Source organism: Peromyscus leucopus, chromosome 2, assembly GCF_004664715.2.
Source record: "Peromyscus leucopus breed LL Stock chromosome 2, UCI_PerLeu_2.1, whole genome shotgun sequence".
Classification (NCBI taxonomy): domain Eukaryota; kingdom Metazoa; phylum Chordata; class Mammalia; order Rodentia; family Cricetidae; genus Peromyscus; species Peromyscus leucopus.
Genome location: NC_051064.1, coordinates 136,446,050 through 136,470,204, shown reverse-complemented (window position 1 = coordinate 136,470,204; position 24,155 = coordinate 136,446,050). Strand labels below are relative to the sequence as shown.

Genomic DNA, 24,155 nt, shown 5'->3' with positions numbered 1-24,155 from the left:
CTGGATCCAGAGGAGGAAGTGGCCTGTGCTCTTACCAGCCGACTTCCAGAAAGAGATGACCCGTCTGAGAGAGGGGAGAACGTGGGGCTGGAATGACCGTTCAGCAGGAGCGCTGGGGTGATAATGGAGGAACAGTTTGCGTCATTACATACCCGCACTTGACCCACATTATCTCACTGCATCTTTCACTAGCGAAACTTCGCGGACTCACTGTAAAAATGAAAGACCACAAGTAGAATAATTTTAGCTTGGTACTTAGTGGTTCCTGAATGAATGATCCCTATCATCACTCTTGGGTGAGATTCTCACTCTCATCTTCCCACAAAGGTACAGAGATGTCAGGTCACTTGCTAAAAGTCACACAGCAGAGGCAAGACTGGAACCCAGGTCCGAATAGCATTGGGGCACACCCCTCCAACCAGATAGGCATGCTACCTCATTCAAACTGGAGCTGCCACACATTCATATCCTGTATTCCACCATCTCCCCCAGTGAGAGCACCCCCAGAGAGCCCCCGTTTCATGTGGGCAAGGCACATTTCACAACATGTGCAGCCAGAAAACCAGATGGGCCACTGGCAAGCACAGGAACCCCGGGGCGCCCCTGTCATGTTTAGGAACACCTTGCGTGGGGCTGGCTGAAAAATGATTCCTCTGTGAGCCGTGGTGGTAGGGCGTCCCTGTGGGTGATTGGTGAGTGTGATTGATTACTGCTGATGAAGCTGGGTGGCTCACAGCTGGGTTTGGCAAGTCACTAACTGGGTGTATCTGGGTGTCAACACCCAGTTCGGGTGGCCCCTGGAACTCTTCCTCCTTAGGCTTAGGGAATTGGAACCCAGCTTGCCCAATCTCTCCTGGGCTAGGTACTTCCATAGGTGAGGCTTGAGGCTGCCCCCTTGGGCGGTAGCCTTCCTCCCACTCTGCTAAACGCACACGCACCCCTGGATTACTGAGATGCCTTTGACAAGTATGGTTATTGATCTCAGAACAGGATGAGATGCTTCTAGACTCCTTTCTGCATTGGGTGTTTTTAGGTCTTACCACTTCTTTGGGACTTCGTGTCTAAGGGCTGCCGATACCTGGAATTGCCAGGATTCTAACAGAAGGAAATGGCACAGGAAGGTCTCAACTTGCAGCTGGGGTGGCATCTACTTCGTGTCCCTGGGGATCTGGAGTGGCTCAGCCCCAGTGCAGGAGCCCCAGTGAGTCAGAGCACAGCTGGCATAAAGCCGTGCTTCTCCACTCTCGGCTTCCTCCGTGTTGGGACGTGCGTGAGTCACGGCATGAGGCTGACTGGACATGAGACAGCTGATACTGCACCCCACCAGTGCCAGGGAAAGGCTCTACTGCCTCGGAACCCCGGCCAGGTGGATTGCACACCCCTGCTGGCCCGTAAGAGGCCTCAGCAGCCAGGCCTCAAAGCCAGGCCTGGAGGCCTCTGTCTTCATCTGCTTTTCAGCTCTCTCTCCACTGGAGAAGATGGGATGGGAGGCTCTAGGGCAGCAGCTTGGTGAAGGCTCTGGACGCAGTGACATGGCGACCCCAGTTCGGGCCTGTTGTGTTAGTACCAGCAGGTGGCTTTACGCGGATCAGGAGCCCTGTCCATGGGTGTTTTCTGTGCTATCAAATTGGGACAGTCATATCTTCCCTCCCTACCTTACAGGCACATTACAGGACCTCAGATATGACAGATGGATGACGGGTATGTGTTGAAAAAACAGCACACTATGCAAATGAGAGGAATTATCAAATCCTGGACTTGAGGTTCCTCCCCAGTCCCGGCTGGCCTTCCTTGAATCTAGACAATACATGCAAAGCACCTGCCTCACACCCAGCACACAGTAGGGCCAGGCCCAGGCGGAGACCTTTGGCCTTGCTTCTCAGAAGGTCTCAGGTCCTCCACAGCCATCTTCTCCCTGTACCCTCCCCCTCTTAATAAACATCCATCATTAACTCAGGCAGGCACAAGGCCTCTGGCTTCACGTTCTTCACTTATTTGGTATTGGCTGTCTGTCTTGTCTTCCTCCTCCATGATGACCAGGAGAACCCTGTCTTGCTGTCTCTAGAACAGGGGCTAGACCATGGCAGTCACTTGATCAATATTGGCTAAAGTGACGTGGGATACCATGCGAGTTTCCTGGGCTTTCCTTTGTCCTCCATCCTTTGGTGTAAAAGGGACTTACCATGGAGTTCCCAGGCCAGATTCTCAGGTCACCTCCTGTGTCCATTGTCTACTCTAGGTTCCCAGGTCACCTCCTGTCTCCATTGTCTATTTCAGGGTCTTTAAAGTGGGAATAATAACCACCATGTGTGTTAGGAGTCTCCGCCAGATAAGGACTTCGAAAGGCAAGGCAAGGGGTTATTATACTGTCTCCCTTGTCTTTTGACTAGAGCTGGTTCACAGCCCAGGGATTGGGGTGTGTGATCATCCAGGGACCTCAGGCAGTCTCCCCTCTACTCTCAGCCTGGAGTGCTGGGGTGATGGCCATGATGATGAGGGCCTATTTACAGTGCCATTATGGTTGGCAGGCTCATAAGCACATTTCTTATGTTAATGCATATAATTCTCCTAACAACCCAGGAGAGATTAACTCCGCTGTAAAGTAGCCACCCTGGGTGACTCTGTGTGATAGTGCTGTGTTCTCATTAATATTCTTCCCAGCATTTATCTCGAACTAAAATTAACTCACCTGCCTGTTTATAGTCTGTCTGCTCCAATTAGACAAAAAGTTCCATGGGAGCTGAGCCTTATCTGCCTTGGACTTGGCTGATTTCCCAGGGCCTAGAAGAGCCCTTGACTGGCACGTGGGAAACGTTCAATAGACCCATTTAATAGATGGGGAAATCAGCCGAGAAGGCTGGGTGCCTTCCTTCCTCAAGAGCACACAGCTCCCCAACTCATGAGCTTGTGTTTCTTCTTCCCATGGTGCACTGGGCTCTCTGTGCTGTGCCCTGATAAGATCTGAGGTCATCACAAATGTGGCCCAAGGACAAGTCCTTTCCGGACTCGCTCTCCCGCTCTCTGTCTTGGACAGGGACATGAACTGAGAATCTGGGCAGAACCTAGGGAAGGTGACCTCATAGGCTAGGTATCACCTGGCTTCCCCTTTGTTCTGAGCTGTCACTCGTGAAAAGGGCTAATTCTTTCTTGGAAGCCCTGTCCCATTGAGCCTGTGGCAGCTTCTTCGATGTTCGGTTCTGCCTCACCACTGGGCCCTCGGCCCTTGTAGTCTTTGAAAGAGCACAGAGCCCGGGTCCTGATGTCAGGGTTTGGCACAGAACTCTGCTCGCCCTATGCACAGTCAAGATATCCAGGAAGCCAAATGCTTTTTGGTTTTTTGGGTTTGTAGCTTTGTGCCTTTTCCTGGAACTCACTTGGTAGCCCAGGCTGGCCTCTAACTCACAGAGATCCGCCTGGCTCTGCCTCCCGAGGGCTGGGATTAAAGGCGGGCGCCACCACCGCCCGGCTACCAAATGCTTATCCTTAAAGTGTGAGGCCAGCTGGTGGCAAACACGGGCATGGGCACCAGGACTGGAGGGCTCTCAGCTCCTGCCCAGAAACTCTTCCTATCATTGTCTCACCTGCTCGTGCCTCCTGCCTGTGTGGGTGGGAAATTCCTCGGAGCCTTGCGGAGAACTGGTTCAGTGTATTCCAGAGGAGGGAATTTTCCAGACTAGGAAAGGCATCGAGAGTGGAGGTGAGCGGGGACTGAGAGCTGACACTTGGAGTCCCAGAGGTCCGAGTTCAAGTTGAGCCACCCCGCACTTCCTGGCTGAGTGGCCCTTAGATGGTGATTGTTCGAGTCTCAGTTTCCCCTTTTGTCAAAGGGGATAGTGGCATTCGTGTCTCAGAGCTGGTGTGTGACAGATGAAGTGCCACCCAGAAACATTTGGCACGGTGTCTGTCTATGATACATGTTTAAGATACCTGAGGGGCTTGTTTATTAAGGAGTCAGACTTGGGATCCCAAGGGAAGCATTGGAGACCCTTTTAGCCCAGGAAGACCCCCATATGAAAACTCTGTTCTTGTGTTTTGGGTTATGACTCTGCTGCCTTTTAAAATTTCTTTTACAAAAAGGGTCAGAAAATGGATAGTCCTACAAAACTGAGACTGACCATTTCTTAGTCAGTAGACCAGGAATGGGAGTCCAGACCTGTGTATGACCAGGCTGGCAATACAGCACCCTCTCAGCATCTAGCTCCAAGCCAGCCTTGAGCGTCAGTGCGGTATGCATACATTAGGTGCTTCTTATGTGCCGACAGGGCGTGTGTGCATTGAGCATTTATGTGCCAGGCAGGGTGCTAAGCATTTTCCCAAGTATGAATCAATGTTCTCAGTCTTCAGAGTCCTACATTTACGATCCTTATTCATAAATGAGAAACACTGTGAGCCCCGGTCAGCCTTGCTGACCAGTGGGGGACCAGGGAAGGTAGGGACCCTCAGACATCCCCTGCTTGTCCCCTGCCATCTTAGTTAGGGAGTTCCCTATAGCCTGGGGCCTGGCAGGGACAGGGGCATGTTTGGTAAATTCCTCTAACCCCAGGCTCAGTGAGGAGGGGCCACCTCACACTACTCTGTCTGAAGGCTTCTTGATTTATAGCAACAGAAACTTGGGTGTGCCTCACTCTTCACGCTCCTAAAGCAGGAAGGTTTCTGTCATTTCTCTTTCCTGTGTGACAGTTCCTGCTGCCTCCCTCTCAGAGTCCCAGACACCTACACCTCGGGGGCCCAGCGGGACGGTAGACACTATCCTGGATGAGAACTGCAGAGGAATCAATCGTCCCTGTAGTCCGCACTGCCTGGGCTCGGCTTGGCTGACAATTCCACTCGAGTGAAAGCCTGTACCTGAGGTACACCTGAGGCAGCAAGGCGTACACTTCCTCCAAGTGCCTCCTAGAGGCCCCTGCCCACCCAATGGTCTGGCACCACCCCTGCAGCTCCAGCACCAGGGTAGCCTCTTGCTCTGGTGAAGACTTGGGTCAAGGACAGGGAGCAGTGTGCCTAGTGGAAAGCACATGTCTTGGGAGCTGGAGGAGACTGAGTTGAAATCCTGGGTGTGGGCTGGGGATGTAGCTCAGTCAGTAGGGTGCTTGCCTACCATGCACGAAACTCCAGGTTCAGTCCCCAGCACTGCATAGACCAGGCGTGGTGCTGCACCCCTATAATCCCAGCACTTAAGAGGTAAATAAAAGAGGTCATTCCCAGCTAAACCCCTAGTGAGTTGAAGGTCAACCTGGGCTACACAAAACACTCTAATAATAATAATCCTGATTGGGTGGTTGACTGGCTGGCTGATCATAGGTGTTTTCTTTTTCTGTCCGAGTTCATAGTTCCTACATCTGTTAGGTGAAGCAAGGTCATCTCCATGTAGTAACGTGTAAGAGGCAGAGCTGCTGAGTGGGAGCAATCCAGACGCCATGTTTCACGGCATCTGGTGCTGTTCCTAAGACCCTAGCAGGGCGAGTCAGTCGGACCCATGTTCCCCTTATAGAAAGGGGGGCTCTGGGACCCCAGCAGACCTGAACACCCCACTTGACCTTTGAGCTGGGCAGCCATTCTCTCGCTTGCCACTTCTTCTGTGTGCCCAGTGTCCTAAAATAATCAGGAGAGCTTTGCGGGTGACTGCACCCACACATTCCCGGACACTCTGCAAGTGTGGTCCCCGGGGCTAGCGGCGGCAGCAACAGCAGCAAGGATGCTGTTAGATATTCACACTCTCAGCTACCCCGGTTGGAGGGAGTCAGAAACCCTTGGGCTGGGGGTGTAGCTCAGTTAGGAGAGTGCTTGCCCAGCATGGTGAAGCCCCGGGTTCTGTCCTCAACAACACATGTCAGTGGCCCACACTTACAATCCCAGCACTTGGGAGGTGGAGGCAGAAAAGATCAGACGCTGAAGGCCATCCTTGGCTACACAAGTTTGAGGCCAGTCTGGGCTATGTGGAACCCTCTCTCAAATCAAAAGACTCTAGGGGCGGCCTCAGTTGTTCTAACCAACAGGCCACGCCCTCCCTGCTTCAAGTCTGAGAGCATGAGGCCACTCCAGTACTGGACCCTAGAAGCTCCTCCACTCTCTGAACTGTCTCCTCCACCAGTGGAAAAAACAGCTGTGCCTTCACTGAGGACAGTGCATGGTCTGTGTGTAGGCTCAGTGCCCGAACATGGCCAGGGCACAGCAATGACAAGCTGTCACTGTCTTTTGTTTTTGAAACAGGGTTTCACACAGTAGCCCAGACTGGCCTGGAATTGCAATCCTCCTGCCTCAGCCTCCAGAGTACTAACAGTAGGTTTGCACCTCCCCGATCCCATACCCTGCTAGAGGTTGATTTTGTAATCATGTTGCTCCCTGTTTGCCTCCATCTCTTTCTTTGAGCCCATGCATACAGCTCATCCCTGGGCTACAGTGCCTTGTATTTATATGGGTGTCTTGGCACAGTGTCAGGCTGCCTCGGCCTGGTCATGAGCAGCTACTCAGGGACCTACCATACATGCCAGTCCAAAATGCCACTCCCCAGGACCAGGCTCTGCCCACCAGCTAGCTCTCTTGCTCTGATGTCCTGTCCTTCACTGTGTTTCTCGATTTGATCATCTGCAGGGCTCTGTGCCTTTCATGGTCTCAGGACCACCTCAGGAGTCATGCCGCACTGTCTGCAAGTTTCATTTGCTGGAAGAGTGTTGCCATGACTCCCTGTGAACAGTATTGCCATGGCAGCACTCTATGGAACTTCTCGGAGGCCTTCTAAGGTTGGCCAACACTATGGTCCTTGTGTCGGAGACCAGGGCTTCAGACCCCAGGTCTGCAGCTTCTGCATAGCAGATCAATTTGGCATTGATCTGTATCCGAGGCTCATTACCTAAGGTGGCCGAGGAAGAAGTCTCACGTTCCTAGGATTGGTGCCTCCGGCAGTGGCAGGAGCTGTGTCTTGGGGACCTTCCTCTGAACCTAGAAGAGAGAATTCTTATTTGTGTGTTTGCGTTTGCATATGCATATGTATGCAAGTATGTACACATGCTGGTGCATGTGCTGGTGCACACGTATATGTGCATGCATGTGGAGAGCAGATGACCACCTTCTCTGTCATTCCTCACATACTCTCCATCTTGCATATTTTTGAGGTTGGTACTTACCTGGAACTCACATCTAGACTAGACTACCTGGCTAGTGAGTCCCAGGGACCTTGCTGTCTCCTCTTCCGCAGGCTGGGATTAAAGGAGCACACTACTGCATCTGGCTTTGTTTTTTTTTTTTTTTTTTTTTTAAACCTGGGGACCAAACTCAACCCTTCATGCTTGTGTGGCAAGCATGTCACCAACTCTCCATCCTCAAGTGACCCTTCTTATCTGCCTGCAGTTTCAGGTCTGTGCGACTGCTAAAGAATGACCCTGTGAGCTTCCAGAAGTTTCCCTACACTAATGAGGACGAGGCCTGGAAGACGTACCTGGAGAACCCTTTGACGGCCGCCACCAAAGCCATGATGAGAGTTAATGGCGATGACGACAGTGTTGCAGCCCTGAGCTTTCTCTATGACTACTACATGGTACGCTTGCCACCCCGCGCCGTGAGCCCGGCTGCTAAGTCTGTCTCTGCTGTCAGGCCTCAGGGCTCAGCAGCCCCTCAACCCTGGGCCTCTGAAAACGCCATTTCCCTTTTCCTGAGTAAATCCTACTGTCCGCCTGGGCCTTAGCATGAATGTCACCTCATTTTCTCATGGTGTGGGGAGCGGGAGGTCCTCCTGGGTCTCCATTCTATATCACCAGTTCTTTCTATTCTCCCTATCACCCCTTTCCTTCAAAATACTGTGTGCCCACACATTTCCATCTCCCCACAAGACGGCTCCTGGAGAGTGGACACACATCATGACCATTGATGAAGCCCCAGCCGCCCGCTGTCACCTGGTGTACAGCGCATATTGGTTGAATAGTTTCCCGGCTTGGCCAAACACACTTCATGGCAACCATCCCCACTGGCCCTCCTTTCTGCCCTGTCCTTTGGGTCACCCCAGCCTCCCACCATCCCCACCCACTGGTGCCCCCCCCCCTCCACCATCTCATCACCTGCAGCAGGGCTCTCCTTTTCTTGATGTGTCTTCCTGTCCTTCCTGCCTCTGCCAGCATGCTGTCTTTTCTTGTCCCTTGGGCCTTAGACTCTGGGGACCGTTGGTTCTCAGGCATGGACACTGGGCCCTTTCAGCTCAATGTGAACCAGCCATCAGTCACAAATATGAACTCACAACATACCACCATCACCACCACCACCTCCTCTAGTGCCTGTGCCAGAAACGGCTAACAGAGCGCAGCCTGCATCCTCACAGGGCATCCGTGAGGCCTCAGTGTCTTTGCTGACCTGGAGCTCGGGCAGCCCTGCCTCTCCGAGCATCTGAATTGTCATGGAGAGCAATGCTGTCTTGCACTGGGGGGTTGCTCCAATAAATCTTCCTGGATTTGTTGAGACGGCTGGTCCTGAATATGAACATTCAAAGCCACTTTGTGTGGGGGTGGGGGTGTTCACCCACTCATGTTGGAAGGTGAATTCTCCTCATGACTTCAGAGGCCCAGGGAGACCAAGGTATGTGGTTCCTGACAGGAAAGGCCCTAGGCTGTCTCTGGTCCTCATTCCAGGCTAGCCTGGCTCCCCTGCCTGCCAAATACCCATAGACTGGCAGCCTCTGGATCCTGTCTAGCTCAGGTCAACAGAGGGGCATTTGAATAACTACTCCAGCTCAAGGCCATGATGGAAGCCAGAATTCTCCATCCATCTTCAGATCCCAGCCTGGGGTTCACAGGGTGAAGCTGGATTGTAAACTAAAATTCCGTGCAAGAGGCCGCTTCCAGGGCTGTGCCTTTGCCCCTAGACTGCCCTGAGCACATACAGTTCTTTTCAGGGCTAGTTGTGTCTTTTACACGTGAGGATATGAGGTCCAGAGATGTTAAGTGCCTTGCCCAAGGACACACAGTCAACATGTAGTATATCTATGAAGGGAATCGAGAAATGGACTTGGAGTCTATCCTCGCAGAAGAGGCTCTGGCCCTTGGTCTCCCCACCTAGGTCATAGTGATGGTGTTGATAGAAACTCAGGATGGTGAGAGACGTTAAATTAGGAAGCATTTTGTACAAGGTCTCACTTACATGATGTGCTCTTTTTAAAAGGGCCACTGTCCTTTTTCTATTAATCTATAGCTTTCGAATCTCCTTGAAGCAGGTATTATAATCCTCCATTTAACATTTGAAGAAACTGAGTCTCAGGGAGATAGTCATTTATCCAAAGTCACAGCACTTTTAAATGGTGAAGTAAGTCAGCCAGGCAAGTCTGACTCCCACTCCCATGTTCTCAACTAGAAAGCCCAGGGAAGTACATTCCCCCTGTCGCTTGGGTTCAGTCTCAGTGGTGGCTAGAGCACCAGGCAGCTTCAACTATTTTCTCCCAAGCATTCCAGGGCCTGGCCTCAGCCCCTGAAAGTTAGGAGGCTCCCAGTAGCCAGGTCCCAGCCAAGAACAACCTGTCAATCTTTCCTTCTTCTCCTCCCAGGGTCCCAAGGACAAGCGGATACTGTCCTCCAGCACCGGCGGCCGAAATGACCAAGGAAAGAAGTAAGGCTTCTCAAGGCCACCTCTGCCTCTTTAGACCCTTCACTGCTCTCCTGTCGGGGACCTTGAGTGCAGGCTGGTCTGCCTGTCAAGCATAAGGGGTGCGGTGCTGGAACCCACACACAGTAACTCTTGGGCTCCTGTATTTTAACTTCCTTTAAGATCAGAAGGAAACAATGTGTACAGTCCAGCCTGGAGTCTACCTGTCTTTATGCTTGCACAATAGGAAGGTTTCGGAACAACTGATACCTAGCTGGTAGTGTAGCTCAGCTGGTAGAGTGCTTGTGTACCGTGCACGAGGCCCTGGGTTCGATGCTCAGCACCACATAAGACCAGGTATGCTAGTGCATGCCTTCATGCCTGCCATGTCAGCATTTGAGAGGTGGAGGCTGGAGAATCAGGAGTTCAAGGTCATCATTAGCTACACAGTGAATTTGAGGCTAGCCTGGGCTATGTGAGACCCCATCTTAAAAAAAAAAAATCTGGTGATGTCAACAGAAGAGTTTTTCGAAATTATAATAAAGCTGTGCTTGAACACGTTAAACATGCACACACACACACACACACACACACACACACACACACACACGCCAGATCCCCATACCATGTGTGCTGGCATTTTCTGAAAATACACTTCAAAACCACAGCAGCAGGACAGCCTCAGAGGCAGCTTTTCTGTCCAGGCTCTAAACCCTTCTCCAAGGGGTCAGGTGACTCCTGGGATTCTACTCCCAGCCTTCTGGCCTTTGCCTGGCATCCACACCTTATGCCACAATGTTCTTGAGAAAGAATCCTAGACTGAGCATTGCCTGGTGAAGGCTGGGAAGGCGGATCCTGCCTCTCTTCCTGCACTTCCTCTCTCCTGGTCAATGGGGACCTCACAGAGGTCACTACATAGGGCCTGCCAGTGGCTTCTGGAAAATCCAAATGTCTGCAGCTCTCCAGGGGCCCAGTGTGAGCAAGAAGCTGGCTCAGGCGCTCCCCTGCACTGCTGGAGTAGGGATCTGGGTGCACAGGCCTCTCTGAAATGAATTCTATAGTTCAGTAGCTTCCAACCACAAGGGCAATGTCTGTTTCTTGCAAAGTACTCAAACTCCATAGACGTATATAGAGTAAAAAGTAAGAACTTTCGTACAGTCCTACGTAGGCAGATTTTTCTTTGGGCCTTCAGCTCACAAAATAAAAACAAACAAACAAAAAACACCGACACAGAGACTTACTATTATAAAAGCTTGGCCTATAGCTTAGGCTTGTCGTACTGGCTCTTATAACTTAAATCAACACATTTCTATTCATCTACGTGTTGCCAGAGACTCGTGGCTTTTACCTCTCCTTCTGCAAGTCTGTCCTCTCCACGTCTGCTGGTGACTCTGTCTTTCTTCTCCCCAGAGCTCTGTGTCCAGAAGTTCCTACTATACCTCCTGCCTAGCTATTGGCCGTTTAGCTTTTTATTAAACCAATCAGAGTGACATATCTTTAGACAGTGGAATCAAATATCTCACAGCAGTGCTCTACCTGCCACACTGATGGTTTGAGTATATTCTACTTGACCTTTTACTGGACACATGACCACTGTCTCACAGGTACACAGCCCCCCCCCCGACACACCCCACTCACTACAGCTGTTGAAGTGGGGCTATTTTGGCACAAGAGCACTTGGCTCAGAAACAAAGTTAAACTTGCAGTGTTGTACATTAACTAGTTGTGTATTAATAACTAAAGCAGGATGTCCCCTCAACCCAGGGCCTGAGAGAATATCAGTCCTCATACTTTCCTCCTTTCATCTCTGTGGCCAACTGGCCTGCGTCGGGTCGAGTGTCTCACATGCTGGGGGGGACGGTGGCAAACCTTACATGGGGTCACCATCAGTTCAGCCTGCAGAGGAAGAATGTGCTCACTTTTACTGTCTCTCCCCCCAGGTTCTACCACAGCATGGACTATGAGCCAGATCTTGCCCCTCTTGAGAGCCCCACGCACCTCATGAAATTTTTGACAGAGAATGTGTCTGGAAGCCCAGACTACACGGACCACCTCAAGAAGAACAACTTACTAGGCTTGGAGGGGGCGGTACCGACCCCCGGCAAGACCACTCCCCTCCCCCCAGGTCCAAGCAAGCTGGAAGCCGGCTCCATGGACAGCTACCTCTTGCCCACTAGTGACATATATGACAATGGGTCCCTCAACTCATTATTTGAGAGCATTCACGGGGTGCCACCCACACAGCGCTGGCAGCCAGACAGCACCTTCAAAGATGACCCACAGGAGGTGAGGGCTCGCCCCTGAACCCGCACAGCGTCCCTGGATAGATGTGTGCATGCACATAAGGAGAGAAGACGGAAGATCAGAGCTTTGCAATTGATGGGAGAAAGTTCTAGACCTAAGGCTGGGCTGCCACATATGCTGCACACCCTGTGTGGCCGTGTGTGTGTGTGCAGCCCTGGGCTGGGCCCCCTGCCGTCTGATCGCGGTCATTTATTCTCTTGTGGTTGTTTCTCTATAGTCGCTGCTCTTCCCCGATATCCTGAAAACATCCCCGGAACCCCCGTGTCCAGAGGATTATCCTAGCCTCAAGAGGTAAATTGGTTTCCTAGGACCCTTGGCCATTTGTGCCGGAAGCTGAAGACAGCTCCATAGTATCCCTAGAAACGTACTAGGCATCTAGTACTAGGCAGTGACAGCGGACTCTAAGCTCAGCACCCTGTTAGAAGACAGCCCTTGGGAGGTAGAACCAGGAGGATTGCTATGAGTTTTAAGGCAACATGGGCTTCATAGTGAGTCTGAGGCCAGCCTAGACTAAATATTAAATTCCTAGCAAGTTTGAGCTGCATAGCAAGACAATCTCTCAACCCTCCCAGTACAAAGAAAACTGAGGCTCGGTTGTCCTTAGTCCCCCATGGCTTTGTCCCTATTCTGGTTCTCCCTGGTTTTCTTTGGACCTCCTTTATCCAACTAGAATGTGACCCAACAGAGCCATTAAATAGACACACACCCACACACCCCCCACACCCCCCCACATCCCGGCCAGGAAAATGACTTAGATCACACAGCAAGCCTGCCACAGATCCAGGCCCCTGCCCTGTGCTCCAGGACACCCCTGCCTGGAGCCTGCCTCACCATCCTCTCACTCCCCACAGCGACTTTGAATACACCCTGGGGTCCCCCAAAGCCATTCACATCAAAGCGGGCGAGTCACCCATGGCCTACCTCAACAAGGGTCAGTTCTACCCGGTCACTCTGCGCACCCCAGCGGGAGGTAAAGGCCTCGCTCTGTCCTCCAGCAAAGTCAAGGTGTGTGGGGCAGCTTGGGAAGGGGGCACTAGTGAGCGTCGGGGGGGGGGGGGGCGGATGGACACTTGTCAACTAAGTGTCCAATAAAGCGGGATGCCGGGCCATGCTCTGGGAGGGAGCCTGGTGCCTGGACCTTCAGACCAGGGTGACATGGCTGCTGCACTTGCAGAGCGTGGTGATGGTTGTGTTCGATAATGACAAGGTCCCGGTGGAACAGCTACGCTTCTGGAGGCACTGGCATTCCCGGCAGCCCACCGCCAAGCAGCGAGTCATCGACGTGGGTGAGCGTGAACCCCAAGCCTTCCTCCTGCGCCCCTTTCCTCTCCTACCCCAGACCAAACCCAGCAGGGCATGGTGCAGGAGACTGCGTCCTCTGATGGACGCAGCAGGCGCTCTCTTCTGCTGCGCTCTGGGATAGACAGGACATGGGACCCGGACGGTGCCAATGAATATGATGTTGGCCACCGTGGGGAACAGCAGCGGGGCTGAACTGGTAGCTCAGCTGACAGAAGGCTTGCCTAGCATGCAGGAAGCCCTAGGTTGCATCCCCAGCACCGAATAAAGCTGGCGTGGTGGTACAGACTTGTGATTCCTGCACTTGGGAAGTAGAAGCAGGAAGGTCATCTTGACTACACAGAGTTCAAAGCCGGTCTGGGGCTACATAAGACTCTTAAAAAAAAAAAAAAAAAAGAGGGTTGGCAGGGGCACCATGTCCCTGGATCACTCCCACATGGCTCCATCCTTTTCTGCATGCCTTTATGACAATGTCCCCTCCCTTCAGTTTACCCAACTGTCTGTGGCTAGCTGCCTGGTTGTGTACAGATGGGAGACTCTTCAAAGACCTGGCTGAGAGGCTGGATGAAGGAGCGATTAGGAAAATGGGCTTAAGAGCCAGATAGTGGGCTCCTTGCTCTGCCTTTCATTAGCTGTGTGACCCTGAGCAAGAAACCCAGCCTCTCTGAGCCCCACTTTCATCCTATGTAAACTGAATATTCAGAGTTAGGAGGATTTGCCGAGGCTTGCATAAATGACAGCCGCTAGGACCGCTGCTCCTACCCCGCTGCCCTATTCCACGCCTCTTTCTGTGCTGTCCCTGACGCATTAGCTAAGAGATCTTCTGTGTCACACTTCCCACGAAACCTCTAAACCACAGCTTGGGGGCCGGGTGCATGTCCTTGCTAGAGTAAGGTCCAGTTCATGGAGCCCCTCCCCACAGCATCCTCATCCCTTTCCCACTGACCTGGGTGTCCTGCCCTTTCAGCCGACTGTAAAGAAAACTTTAACACAGTCCAGCACATCGAGGAGGTGGCCTACAATGCGCTGTCCTTTGTGTGGAATGTCAATGAGGAGGCCAAGGTCAGTGTGGGCTTGGGTGGAGTGACCGAGCCTGGGGAGGGCTGGAGGGGCCCCAGGGGGCTGATATCCACTGTGCTGAACACACAGGGAGGTGGTGGCATTCACAGGCATCAGAGGTACAGGCTCCGGGCCGAGAAGCTGGCCTGCTTCCAGCCCTTCCCCTCAGAAGCCATGCTGCTTTGTTAAGCTTATAGGCCCAGCTGAGTGGTAGTAAGGGGGATCACGTGACCCTGACAGATGTCAGTTTAGCAACTCAGCCTGCCTATCCATCAGAATAGGGCTCAAAGGCCCTAGTAGCATGCTAACCCAGATTCAGAAGTGGCAGGGAGGCCTTGATCCCAGACATTGGCTTCTTAGAGTCTGTGGGCTGTGGTCGAGCTCCCACGCCCACGTCTGAGAGGCTAGAACAAGGCACAGCCATGGGGGTCAGTCGAGTGAGAAGCCAGGAAGAGGGAGCCACGGGCTCCCTTCATGGCAGCTTGAACCCAGGCAGTCTTCCTACCCAGGCACCTGAGCCTATCACCAGTTGGGCACTTACGGCTTTTCTGAGCAGAGAGCCGTGTGGAAAGGGCACCAGCCTGGCCCGCCGGGTCTGGGTGACCTCTCTCCAGTCTGTCCTTCCACACCCTGAACAGGCTGATCACACCCACTGGGCCTGGGACCACTCATCCCAAAGGCATCTGTGGACCCCTTCCTCCCCTGGGGTGACATAGAGAAGACATGGAGACAAGGGTAGGGTCCAGCTGGGGTTGTTATTCAGACAGAGCTAGGGGCTAGAGGAGGAGTCTGCCAGTCATGGGAGGTGGGAGGGGAGGGGTGGGCCAGGGAGGTGGGAGAGTTTCATGGGAGGGGAGAGGTGGGTTTCGGTGAGGATTTTTCTCACAGCCTTCATACCCCCAGGCCTGGGTCTCAGCGCGAGCTGGGAGCTGGTGGAAGCTGCATCACAGCTGGGTGGGGTGAGGGGAGCTCCCCCAAAGCCTGTGACCGAGGGGGTCTGTGGAGAGCCCCCCGCCCCGTTCCCACCATTCAGGTCAGGGCTGTTTCCAAGGGAAATGTCCCAGAGACCAAGCCCAGACTGGAGCGGTAGGGTCTGGCCCCCAGCCTCCCAGGGCCGAGACAGCCCCAGGCTGTTCTTAAGAGAACACAGGCTGTAGGTAGACTTTGAAGCATCCCCTCACCGGAATGGCCAGTGTCCCTGCTTGACAAGAGTAAGTGTGAACTCTCCCAGCCTCACAGGATGCATTTACCCATCCCCATCTATAAAAGAGAGTCTGCCCAAGCCACAAGCTGGTAAACTTCCCCCTGCAGATCAGTGGGTCCAGGGCCAGGCTCATGTACCCCAACTCCCTGGGGAGTGGGAACACTTCTGTCTCTGCTCCAGAGCTGTAGACTAGAGATGACTGGGGGGAACACTGGCCACAGATGGCATGGGTCCACCTAAGCAGAAAGTGCTAGCATCCCATGCTGCCTGTGATTGGTCATTAGGATGAAGGGGCTCTGTCACCTTCTGTGTGCCTGGCTTAGCAGGAAAGCTGTGTTCCTAACTTGCTCCAAGCTGCGGAGTAACAAACCTTCAGATCTGCAGTCCTCAAAGGACCCTTAGTGTCCTCCCAGGGTGGGGTGCCCTCAGTGAGCTAGAAGGGGCATACCAGCCTGGCTCCACCAGCCCCCCCCTTCCCGTCTGTGAAAGGGAAGAGGGATAGTGATGCTTGCCTGCAGGGCCCAAGATGGCTGAAGGTATTCATTGAACACACAGGTCTGAGAAGGCCACTTATCCATCTCCCCACTCGGTCCCCAGGTGTTCATCGGTGTCAACTGTCTGAGCACGGACTTCTCCTCACAGAAGGGGGTGAAGGGTGTCCCCCTGAACTTGCAAATCGATACCTATGACTGCGGGGCCGGCACGGAGCGCCTGGTACACCGTGCAGTCTGCCAGATCAAGATCTTCTGTGATAAGGTGGGGGCAGGACAGGAGACACCACCTGCTCCTCTGAGAAGCCTGTCCCTCTCTGTCCCTTGCTTTCCTCTGGGTATCTGTCTCCACATCTGTATTTATGCCCCCTCTCTGCAGGGAGCTGTCTCCACATCTGTCTCCACATCTGTATTTATGCCCCCTCTCTGCAGGGATCTGAGAGTCTGGCTCCATGGCTCCTTTTTCTCCATTAGAACTCTTCATTCCTGCTCACCTCTCCCTCCCACTCCCCCCACTCCCCCCCCCACCTCTTCATTATCTCTATATGCTTCCTTCTTCCCCATCCCTCTCAAGGCCTGAGCTGACTTCAGGAAGCTGGGCCATATGCTGGTACCTTCCCATTTCCCACTTTCCTTCTGGCCTGGCCCATATTTAAGATGCAAAACAGCAGCTGTGGACATCCTCCCCATCCCACCCCTACCCCGCTGTCACCCCTAATGAGCACCACCCCTGACCAGCCCCGCCCCCAGCCCCGGCCCCACTCCCGGCCCCTGGTGAGCATCACCCCTCTTTGCAGGGAGCTGAGAGGAAGATGCGAGATGATGAGCGGAAGCAGTTTCGAAGGAAGGTCAAATGCCCGGACTCTAGCAACAATGGTCAGTGGACAGGGCCACCTGGGGCGAGCCTAAGGGAAGGAGGCCAGAGAAGCTGGTCAGGGGGTTGTGTGGAAGGGACCCCTGAGTTTAATGGCTTCTTTTCCCCAGCAGGCATCAAAGGCTGCCTGCTGTCAGGGTTCAGGGGCAATGAGACCACATACCTGCGGCCCGAAGCTGACCTGGAGACCCAGCCTGTACTGTTTATTCCCAACCTGCACTTCTCCAGCCTACAGCGCCCAGGAGGGGTGAGGGCAGGGCAGTGGGAAAGGGGACATGGGGGGGGGTGCTGGATCCAGGTAGAGCCTGTCTAAGCACACTATTGGGGGGTTTACCTGCCGCCGCCATGATTGCCCATTAGGGCATTTCCAGGTCCTGCTATTCATGAACTAAAAGAAAACTGCCTCTGTTGACCTACAAGGGGTTCGGAAATAACCAATGTGGGTGTATATCACCGAGCTGCATACAGCCGCCAGCACAAAGTAGCTCAAAGTAGGTCCTCCTGTCCATCAAACCATCCGAGCTCGAGCTCACATGGAGGATGTCAATTGGAATCACCTCTGGGCTGGGCGGCTGGTCCTGGTCACAAACATTATGAAAGCTAAGCAACCGAACAGCATCTTGGCCCTTACTGCACCCCTATGGGTCAACAATACTGGGCCCAAGGGTCAGGATGGAGGCACACTCCTAAAGTCCCATAGCCAGAGTCTGACCCACTCTGAAGCCCAGAGCAGGATCTAGGTGCCAGACAGGGTTGCCATCACTGAGCATCTTTGGCCAGGAGGCACCAGGCCTTAACTCAGCTACGTTATCTCCCTCTTGATTGGCCATCCTTTGAGGGAAACCATCTGTTCCCTTTGCCAGACAAGGCCAGCAGCCAGCCTCACTTCCGACTGCTTACATCTCTGTCAGCTAGCCTTCTCTTGAAGGCCCAGCTCCCATGGCTCCTCAGGAGCATGTGCAGACGGAGTCACATTGCCTGATCTGTGAATGGTGTCTGACTTCGGAGTATATCACAGGGCTGGACAAAGTAGCTCAGACACACCCATAAGCCTACCCCATCCTTCCCATTCTCCTGGAGGCAGCCTGGTTCTGCCCCCCCCCCCACACACACACACACACTGCCTAGGCAGTGACATCAACCCTTTTCTATTGGTTCCATCTGTAGCCTGAGGCCCCAGGAATGAGGTTGCTCATTTAGGTCTAGTGGCCCCAGCTGGGTAGGCAGATATTCTGTGGGAGGCCAGTGCCTGCACATAGTGGGGAAGAGTTGGCCCTGGAGAGAGGAACAGAGTACAGTGTGGCCCTGAGCCATCCCCTGCCCCCTCTGGGTGATGCTCACTGGATAGCGCAGTGGCAGTGGCGGTGGCGGCAGGCACCCAGTGTGCTCAGGGGCACCGCTTCATCTCCATCTCCCCGTTATCGCTGGTCCCCAGCTGCAGGCTCCCTAGCCACAGCTCCCTGCCTCTGGATTGGCTGGAATCACCACTCTGCCAGGAGTACCGCAACAGTCCCTTTGTGACCGTGAGTCCCCGACTCAGCAGCCCGAGTAGGACAGTTCTTCCTGACTTGAGACCCCAGTTCACTTAGGGATTCCTCTGTGCAGAGCATGCAGGGAAGGCTCTAACGTGGTACCCATCCCCCTTCCTTCCCAGGCTGCTCTAATTTTTCTTCTTGTGCCTGACCAGAAATGCCTTTTCTTTTTGTCGCAGGCTGCCCCCTCAGCAGGACACAGCAGTGCTGACAGGTATGGGAAGAGCAGCCAGGAGTCCTGTCCTTCTCCAGTCCCTGTATCCCTCACATTGCCTCCTGTCTTTCCCCTGCTGCTGGGAGCTAGGCCTAGATCCTTCCCACTGAAACCGCCTGGGTTTTTATAGGCTTGCCTTACACGGAAAGTTGGCAGATCTCTGGTGAGACACCTGCTTGTAAAAAATAAAAGGCAAAGAAAGGTCCCCGAGATGGGGGATACACACTCGGGGAGCACAAAGCAGACCTATGCTGGATACCCCACTCCCCAACACATTACCTCCAGAGGCCACAGTCACCCATGCCTTTCCCTGTCAGTCACAGCCTTTGCTCTGGCAGCCCTAGGGGACCCCTGAATGTGTGAAGGGTGAGGCAAGAGGGCAGGGCAGCATGAGTGCGTGGCCGCAATCAGCTTGGCCTTCCAGACAAGCCCTCTGCTGGAATCCATTTCTCCCCTATAAACAGCGTGTATGTTTTATATGGGGTTTTCGCTCCAAATTCTCTCTCTCATCACCTCATACCAACCTTGGTGGGTCAGGAAGACAGCGTCATGGCGGTTCCCTAATGAAGAAACCAGGGCTCAGCGAAGTAGTGCAGCTTACTCCTGTTCGTCCGGCTGTGAAGTAGCAGGGACAGGGCTTGACCCAAAGCTGGTTTCCCTCCAGACCCCTCCCATGGCTCTCCCCTTCCATGGCTCGCTTCTTCTAGAAGAAACTACGTGGATGGTGCTAACAGTCCACTTTGATTAAGGCCATGCAGGTCAGGCCACCTCCTGTAGCATGACGGCTCTCTCCATGCCCTGTTTTTCACATCTGTCACCTGTGGTCAAGGACAGGACTCCCGTCCAGCACGCTGCCGGCATGTGGCAGAGCTGGGGTCTGACCCAGCTAGACCTGCTCCCAGCTTGAGGGCTTCACCTCTATCCTGATGCTTGGCTATCCCTTCCTGGTGCCTTCCCTGTCCCAAGGGCCCCTGGAGGGGCAGCTGTCCTCACCGGTCCCTCTCTGCTGTCCCCACAGGCTGCCCCTGAAGCGTACCTGCTCGCCTTTCGCCGAGGAGTTTGAGGCTCTTCCCTCCAAACAGGCCAAGGAAGATGACCTTCAGAGAGGTAGCCTAAGCCCTCGGGGTCTCTCAGCCCTTCCAAATGCCCCCACAGAGCCTTCTCAGAAGCCCCACCCACCCACCCCATGAGGCTTTTCCTGAAGCCCACCACCCAAGGCCTGATTCACTCCTTGGAGTATGTTTAGGCCAAGATTTGGGGATGGCTGAGAACACTCCAGGGCTTGAACAGGTGGTCACAGAGACAGAGGACATCTGTGGCTTTGCCCCTGTTTGGACATGGCTGTCCCAGGGCAGCCGGGCACAGGCCACAAGCTTGTGAGGCCAGGCGAGGCTGGCAGTTCTCTAAGTGGATAAGAGTACGGTGGGCCCCCATGGCTGGTTGTCTGGCTTAAATCTTTGATTTGGGGGTGGGGCACAGGAGCCCCTGGAGGCTTAGGTGACCTTAGGGAAGCTCCACCAGCAGTCAGGAACCAAGCTTAGCCAAGAACTTAGGGGGTTTCTGAACACTGTCCCTGATTCCAGAGGCAGCTCTGAAGTAAGGAGCAAGAGCCCCATCTACACACAAAGAAGTCTCAACAGTGTTGCAAGATAGTCGAGCTAGACCCAAGATTCAACCCCCTCCACCCCAAAGCCAGGGCAGTCTAGAAAGGGCTGGACGTTGAAGACCCCTCTCCATCCGCCGAGAGCCTCCCACGCTCAGCGTCCTCTGTCCCATTGGTTTTCAGTCCTGCTGTATGTGCGGAGGGAGACAGAGGAGGTGTTTGACGCACTCATGTTGAAGACCCCGGACCTGAAGGGGCTGAGGAATGCGGTAAGGTGCCTCATTTCCCACAGGAGGGCTCTGGTGGGCTACTTTTCCAACCCCACAGAGGGCCAGGGCCCTGCTAGGGGGTGTGCCTTCCGATCTTATCACCTCGTCAGAACCCTGCACCACCCTGAGAGTCACACACACCATAAATCCTCCTTAATCTGATGGCTGCTGTCTGACAGGCCGGGGCTTTTGTTGGCTTTGCAAACCTGTTTCTGTTTTAATGGGAATGAAACCCCCACACACAAAAAGGCTGGGCCCAGAGACATTCATTTTTCCCTCCCGGGGGGGCCTCATCCCTCCTACTTGCAAGACTTGGGGGTGGCCGAGGGTGACTGTATCTGGGCAAGGAGACCTTCCCCATCCCCCAGGCACCTGAGGGCGGGCAGAACAGCCCAGTCTGGACAAGTGCATGGCATCTGGCTACCAGGGTCACCAGGGCCTTGGACTTGAAGGTGGAACCTCTTAGGACAGCCCAGCACCTGTAGCTGGGGGACCCTTAGCCACCTTCATGGGCTGCTTGGGGGAGGCTCGCACATCAGACAGTTACGTTTGCCATGAGTGCCTGCTTCCCCCTTTCTCCACTGGACACTGTCTAGCACCCCCTCACTCCAAGAGGTCAGAGACTTGCCAAAAGTGGTGTAAGTGCCAGTCCAGTCCAAGTTGTCTGCCCTCTGGGCAGTCCTGCTCTCATATCATCAGCCTGCTTGGCATCAGCCCCAGGAAACTGGGCTCACAAAAAGTCAATTATGTCACTTGAATAGAGACAGAATATTTGGGCTAAGCAGCCATTTACGGGATTAGCGTCATCTGCACCCGCTCTTGACTTCTCTGTTTCCAGGGGTGGAGAGCTTGCCACTTTTCCAGACAGCCCCCGCTACCTCTACCCAGCTTGTTCCCAAGGTCTTCCGTAGACAGACTTGAGATCTGCCCCCTGGCAGCATCCAGCTACATTGCCATTGAAATAAAATCTAGGAACATTTCTAGTTTAGAGGGATCTCTGTCAATCTAACCAGGACACTGAACCTGACCCTTATTCTAAAATTCCCAGAGGGCCACCTGCTACTGGCGTCCCAGGCCTGGGCTTAGCTGCAGCTCCAAGGCTGCCAGTTCCATGAGGCACCGGTATATTGGCACCGGTATATTGGCACCGGTATTTGACTGAGCCCCGACAGTGGGCCAGACCTAATCCTTTCAGAGTCATTCTACGCATATCCAACCATTACCACACCCATTTCACCAAAGTGAAACTGAGAGACATGGGAATGCTGTTCAAGGTTCTACAACTCTCGGGGTGTGGTGGAGCACACCTTTAACCCCAGCATTCCAGAAGCAGAAGCAGCTGCAGCGATAGCTATAAGTTCAAGGCCAGCCTGCTCTAAATAGTCAGTTCCAGGACAGCCAGGGCAATGTAGAGAGACCCTGTCTCGAACAACAACCAAAAGTTCTGCAGCTCCAGCACAGGGAGGGACCCCTGGCCGGGGCTCGGTCAGCCTGCGAGCCTCAGCTGGAGAGGACACTCCCATGTGGGCATAACAGGCTTTCAGGCTGAGCCAGGCTTGGGCACTCGGTGTTCTGCCTCCATCGACTGCAATTACTAACTCCTGCCCAGAAGAGGAACATGTGGGTCGCCCCACCTCACAGCAGGGCCCGGAGCGTGCCCATTGCTCCCAAGACAGCGACAGAGCCCACTCATGGAGGCTTTGGTACATGGCAGGACCTATCCTGAAGGTTTTACATCTAGTCTGTCCTATGGGGTGGACATTCTTGCTGTCACCGCAGAGAGTTTGCCTAGGGAAGATAGATCCTTCAGACACAAACATCAGCTGCTAGGTGAGAACCCAGGGAAGCAGCAGATGGTTGGCAGATACTTTATAGACACTAAAATGCAGTTTGCTATGTGTTTGTGATACAATGTATCGTAAGACCATACAAAATGATGTCAGCCCCCCACGGGTGGTGTAAACTTGGGCAAACACACAGCGCACCAAGGGGAAGGCATACACTCAGAGGCTGGTGGTGCTCACCTCGGGGAACTAGAATTGTTGTCATTCTCTTCGTTTTCCCGATATATATTACTTTTATAGCCTAAAAGGCAGTGGTATAAAGTGTGTATAAATCCCGTTATGGCCTCAGGCAGTGAACCCCTACTGTTTCCTTCCAGATCTCCGAGAAGTATGGACTCCCCGAGGAGAATATTTGCAAAGTCTACAAGAAATGCAAGCGAGGGTGAGTGTTGATTCAGCCCTGCCAAGTCTGTACCCGGCCGTGGTGGGTTTGCAGAGAGTATGCTCAGTACCGGTGGAGAGTCCCCCCCCCCAGTCAAGCCAAGGCCACGGTCACCTCTCCACCTGCAGAAACCAGACACTGCTCCTAGGCAACAAGCATGGGGTCAGGGTCGGGGGGGGGGCAGTTCAGGGGTCCTCTCAGGAGTGACCTAACTGGTGTAGAGAGGAAGTACAAGGTCACTCATTGGAAGACCCAAGTTCAAGTCCCCAAACCACAGGAGAACAAAGTCCTTTATTATTATTTTTATTATTATAGTGTCTGCTGTCACAGCCACCATTCACCTGACTCCCATATGTCTGTCATCAGACTAAGCTTATCTCCTCTAACCCTCCAATCGGACTGGCAGGTAGATAACATGACCCATATTTTACATGCAGGGAAACTGAGGCTCAGCGATGATAAGCAGGGGGGGTAGTAGTGAGCAAAGGCATGGTGAGGTGTGAAGGCCCAGGAAAGCCACCCCAGGAGAGCATCATGGGAAGGGGAAGGGGAAGGGGCAGATGATATGAGCCAAAGGGGAAAATTTGATGGGCGGGGGAGGGGCGGTTAAGTGTGAGATCCCGGGTCAAAGAAGCTCCAAGGGCCTCTTCCACCTACAGGCTGAATAGGCAGGAGAGAAGCAGGCCATACCCCCTCAGGGCCTCCCTATCCTCCAGCTGCTCTGCCTAGAGCACAGCTGGACCCCTCTAGATGATCAAATTCCAGCTGCACCTGCACACGACCCACACTGTGGTCTGTGCATTCTCCCATGGAGAAGGCCTTGCCCGCTAAAGCCCGTGCCCAGGCCTGGTTTCCTGCCTCCAGCCCAGCTCACCTTAGCCTGCTCTGGCTCCCAGCTAGCCTCCCATGCAGAAGGCTGGGATGTAGAAAAAGACCCGTTTGGTTTGGATTGCATGAGAATCTAGAGGATTTTGTCTGTGTGGGGTCTCTCCCCCATCCCACCCCACCCCACCCCACCCCTGTCCTCCACCTCCCACCAAGTTTCGGTTTCACACGGGGGCTCACACACTGGAGTAGAATCTACTTAATGTCTGCTTGCCCAGACAAGCCCGGGCCCCACTTCTCCTTTAGTGCCCCACCCACACACCCTGCTTCCTGCCTCTCCAGTGCCGGGCTCCCCTGTAAATCTCACCCCAGGCCAAGCTCAGGGGCCAGGGATAGCCTTTGTGTATGACAGGGAAGCCATGAGCTGTGAGGATCGCGTCTCTCTGGTTCCTGGCTCTTGTGCCAGAGGCCTTCCCATCGACCCCGACAGCGCACAAACTGTCATTGTAAATGACTTCCGGTGTAGAAGCTCTTCCCTCCGGCCAGATGCTGAACTCAGTGAGGCTTGGCGTCATCTTACCAGGCTTTGAGCTTGGTGGGATCTTCCCTGTTCCTACAGACGAAGAAGCTGGGTGCAAAGTGGTGGTCCTGAGTTAGGGACTCGCAAAAGGGATGCTCAGCATCCTAAAATGCG

General features: G+C 53.7%; 1 protein-coding gene across 2 annotated transcripts in view; it reads left to right on the top strand.

Moving 5' to 3' along the window:
* Grhl3 (grainyhead like transcription factor 3) overlaps nt 1-24,155 on the top strand; it is a 32,230-nt gene that overhangs the window by 5,019 nt on the left and 3,056 nt on the right. Inside the window, exons 2-15 of one of the 2 annotated variants that reach the window (XM_028875450.2) lie at nt 7,348-7,534; nt 9,524-9,585; nt 11,502-11,847; nt 12,083-12,156; nt 12,717-12,870; nt 13,040-13,151; nt 14,132-14,226; nt 16,025-16,183; nt 16,716-16,794; nt 16,906-17,039; nt 18,504-18,538; nt 19,557-19,645; nt 20,325-20,410; nt 22,572-22,636. In XM_028875450.2, the coding sequence (XP_028731283.1) occupies nt 7,348-7,534; nt 9,524-9,585; nt 11,502-11,847; nt 12,083-12,156; nt 12,717-12,870; nt 13,040-13,151; nt 14,132-14,226; nt 16,025-16,183; nt 16,716-16,794; nt 16,906-17,039; nt 18,504-18,538; nt 19,557-19,645; nt 20,325-20,410; nt 22,572-22,636 (1,677 nt within the window). Of the gene's footprint in view, nt 1-7,347; nt 7,535-9,523; nt 9,586-11,501; nt 11,848-12,082; nt 12,157-12,716; nt 12,871-13,039; nt 13,152-14,131; nt 14,227-16,024; nt 16,184-16,715; nt 16,795-16,902; nt 17,040-18,503; nt 18,539-19,556; nt 19,646-20,324; nt 20,411-22,571; nt 22,637-24,155 lie in introns of both variants that reach the window. The other variant, XM_037203069.1, reaches the window with a different exon arrangement.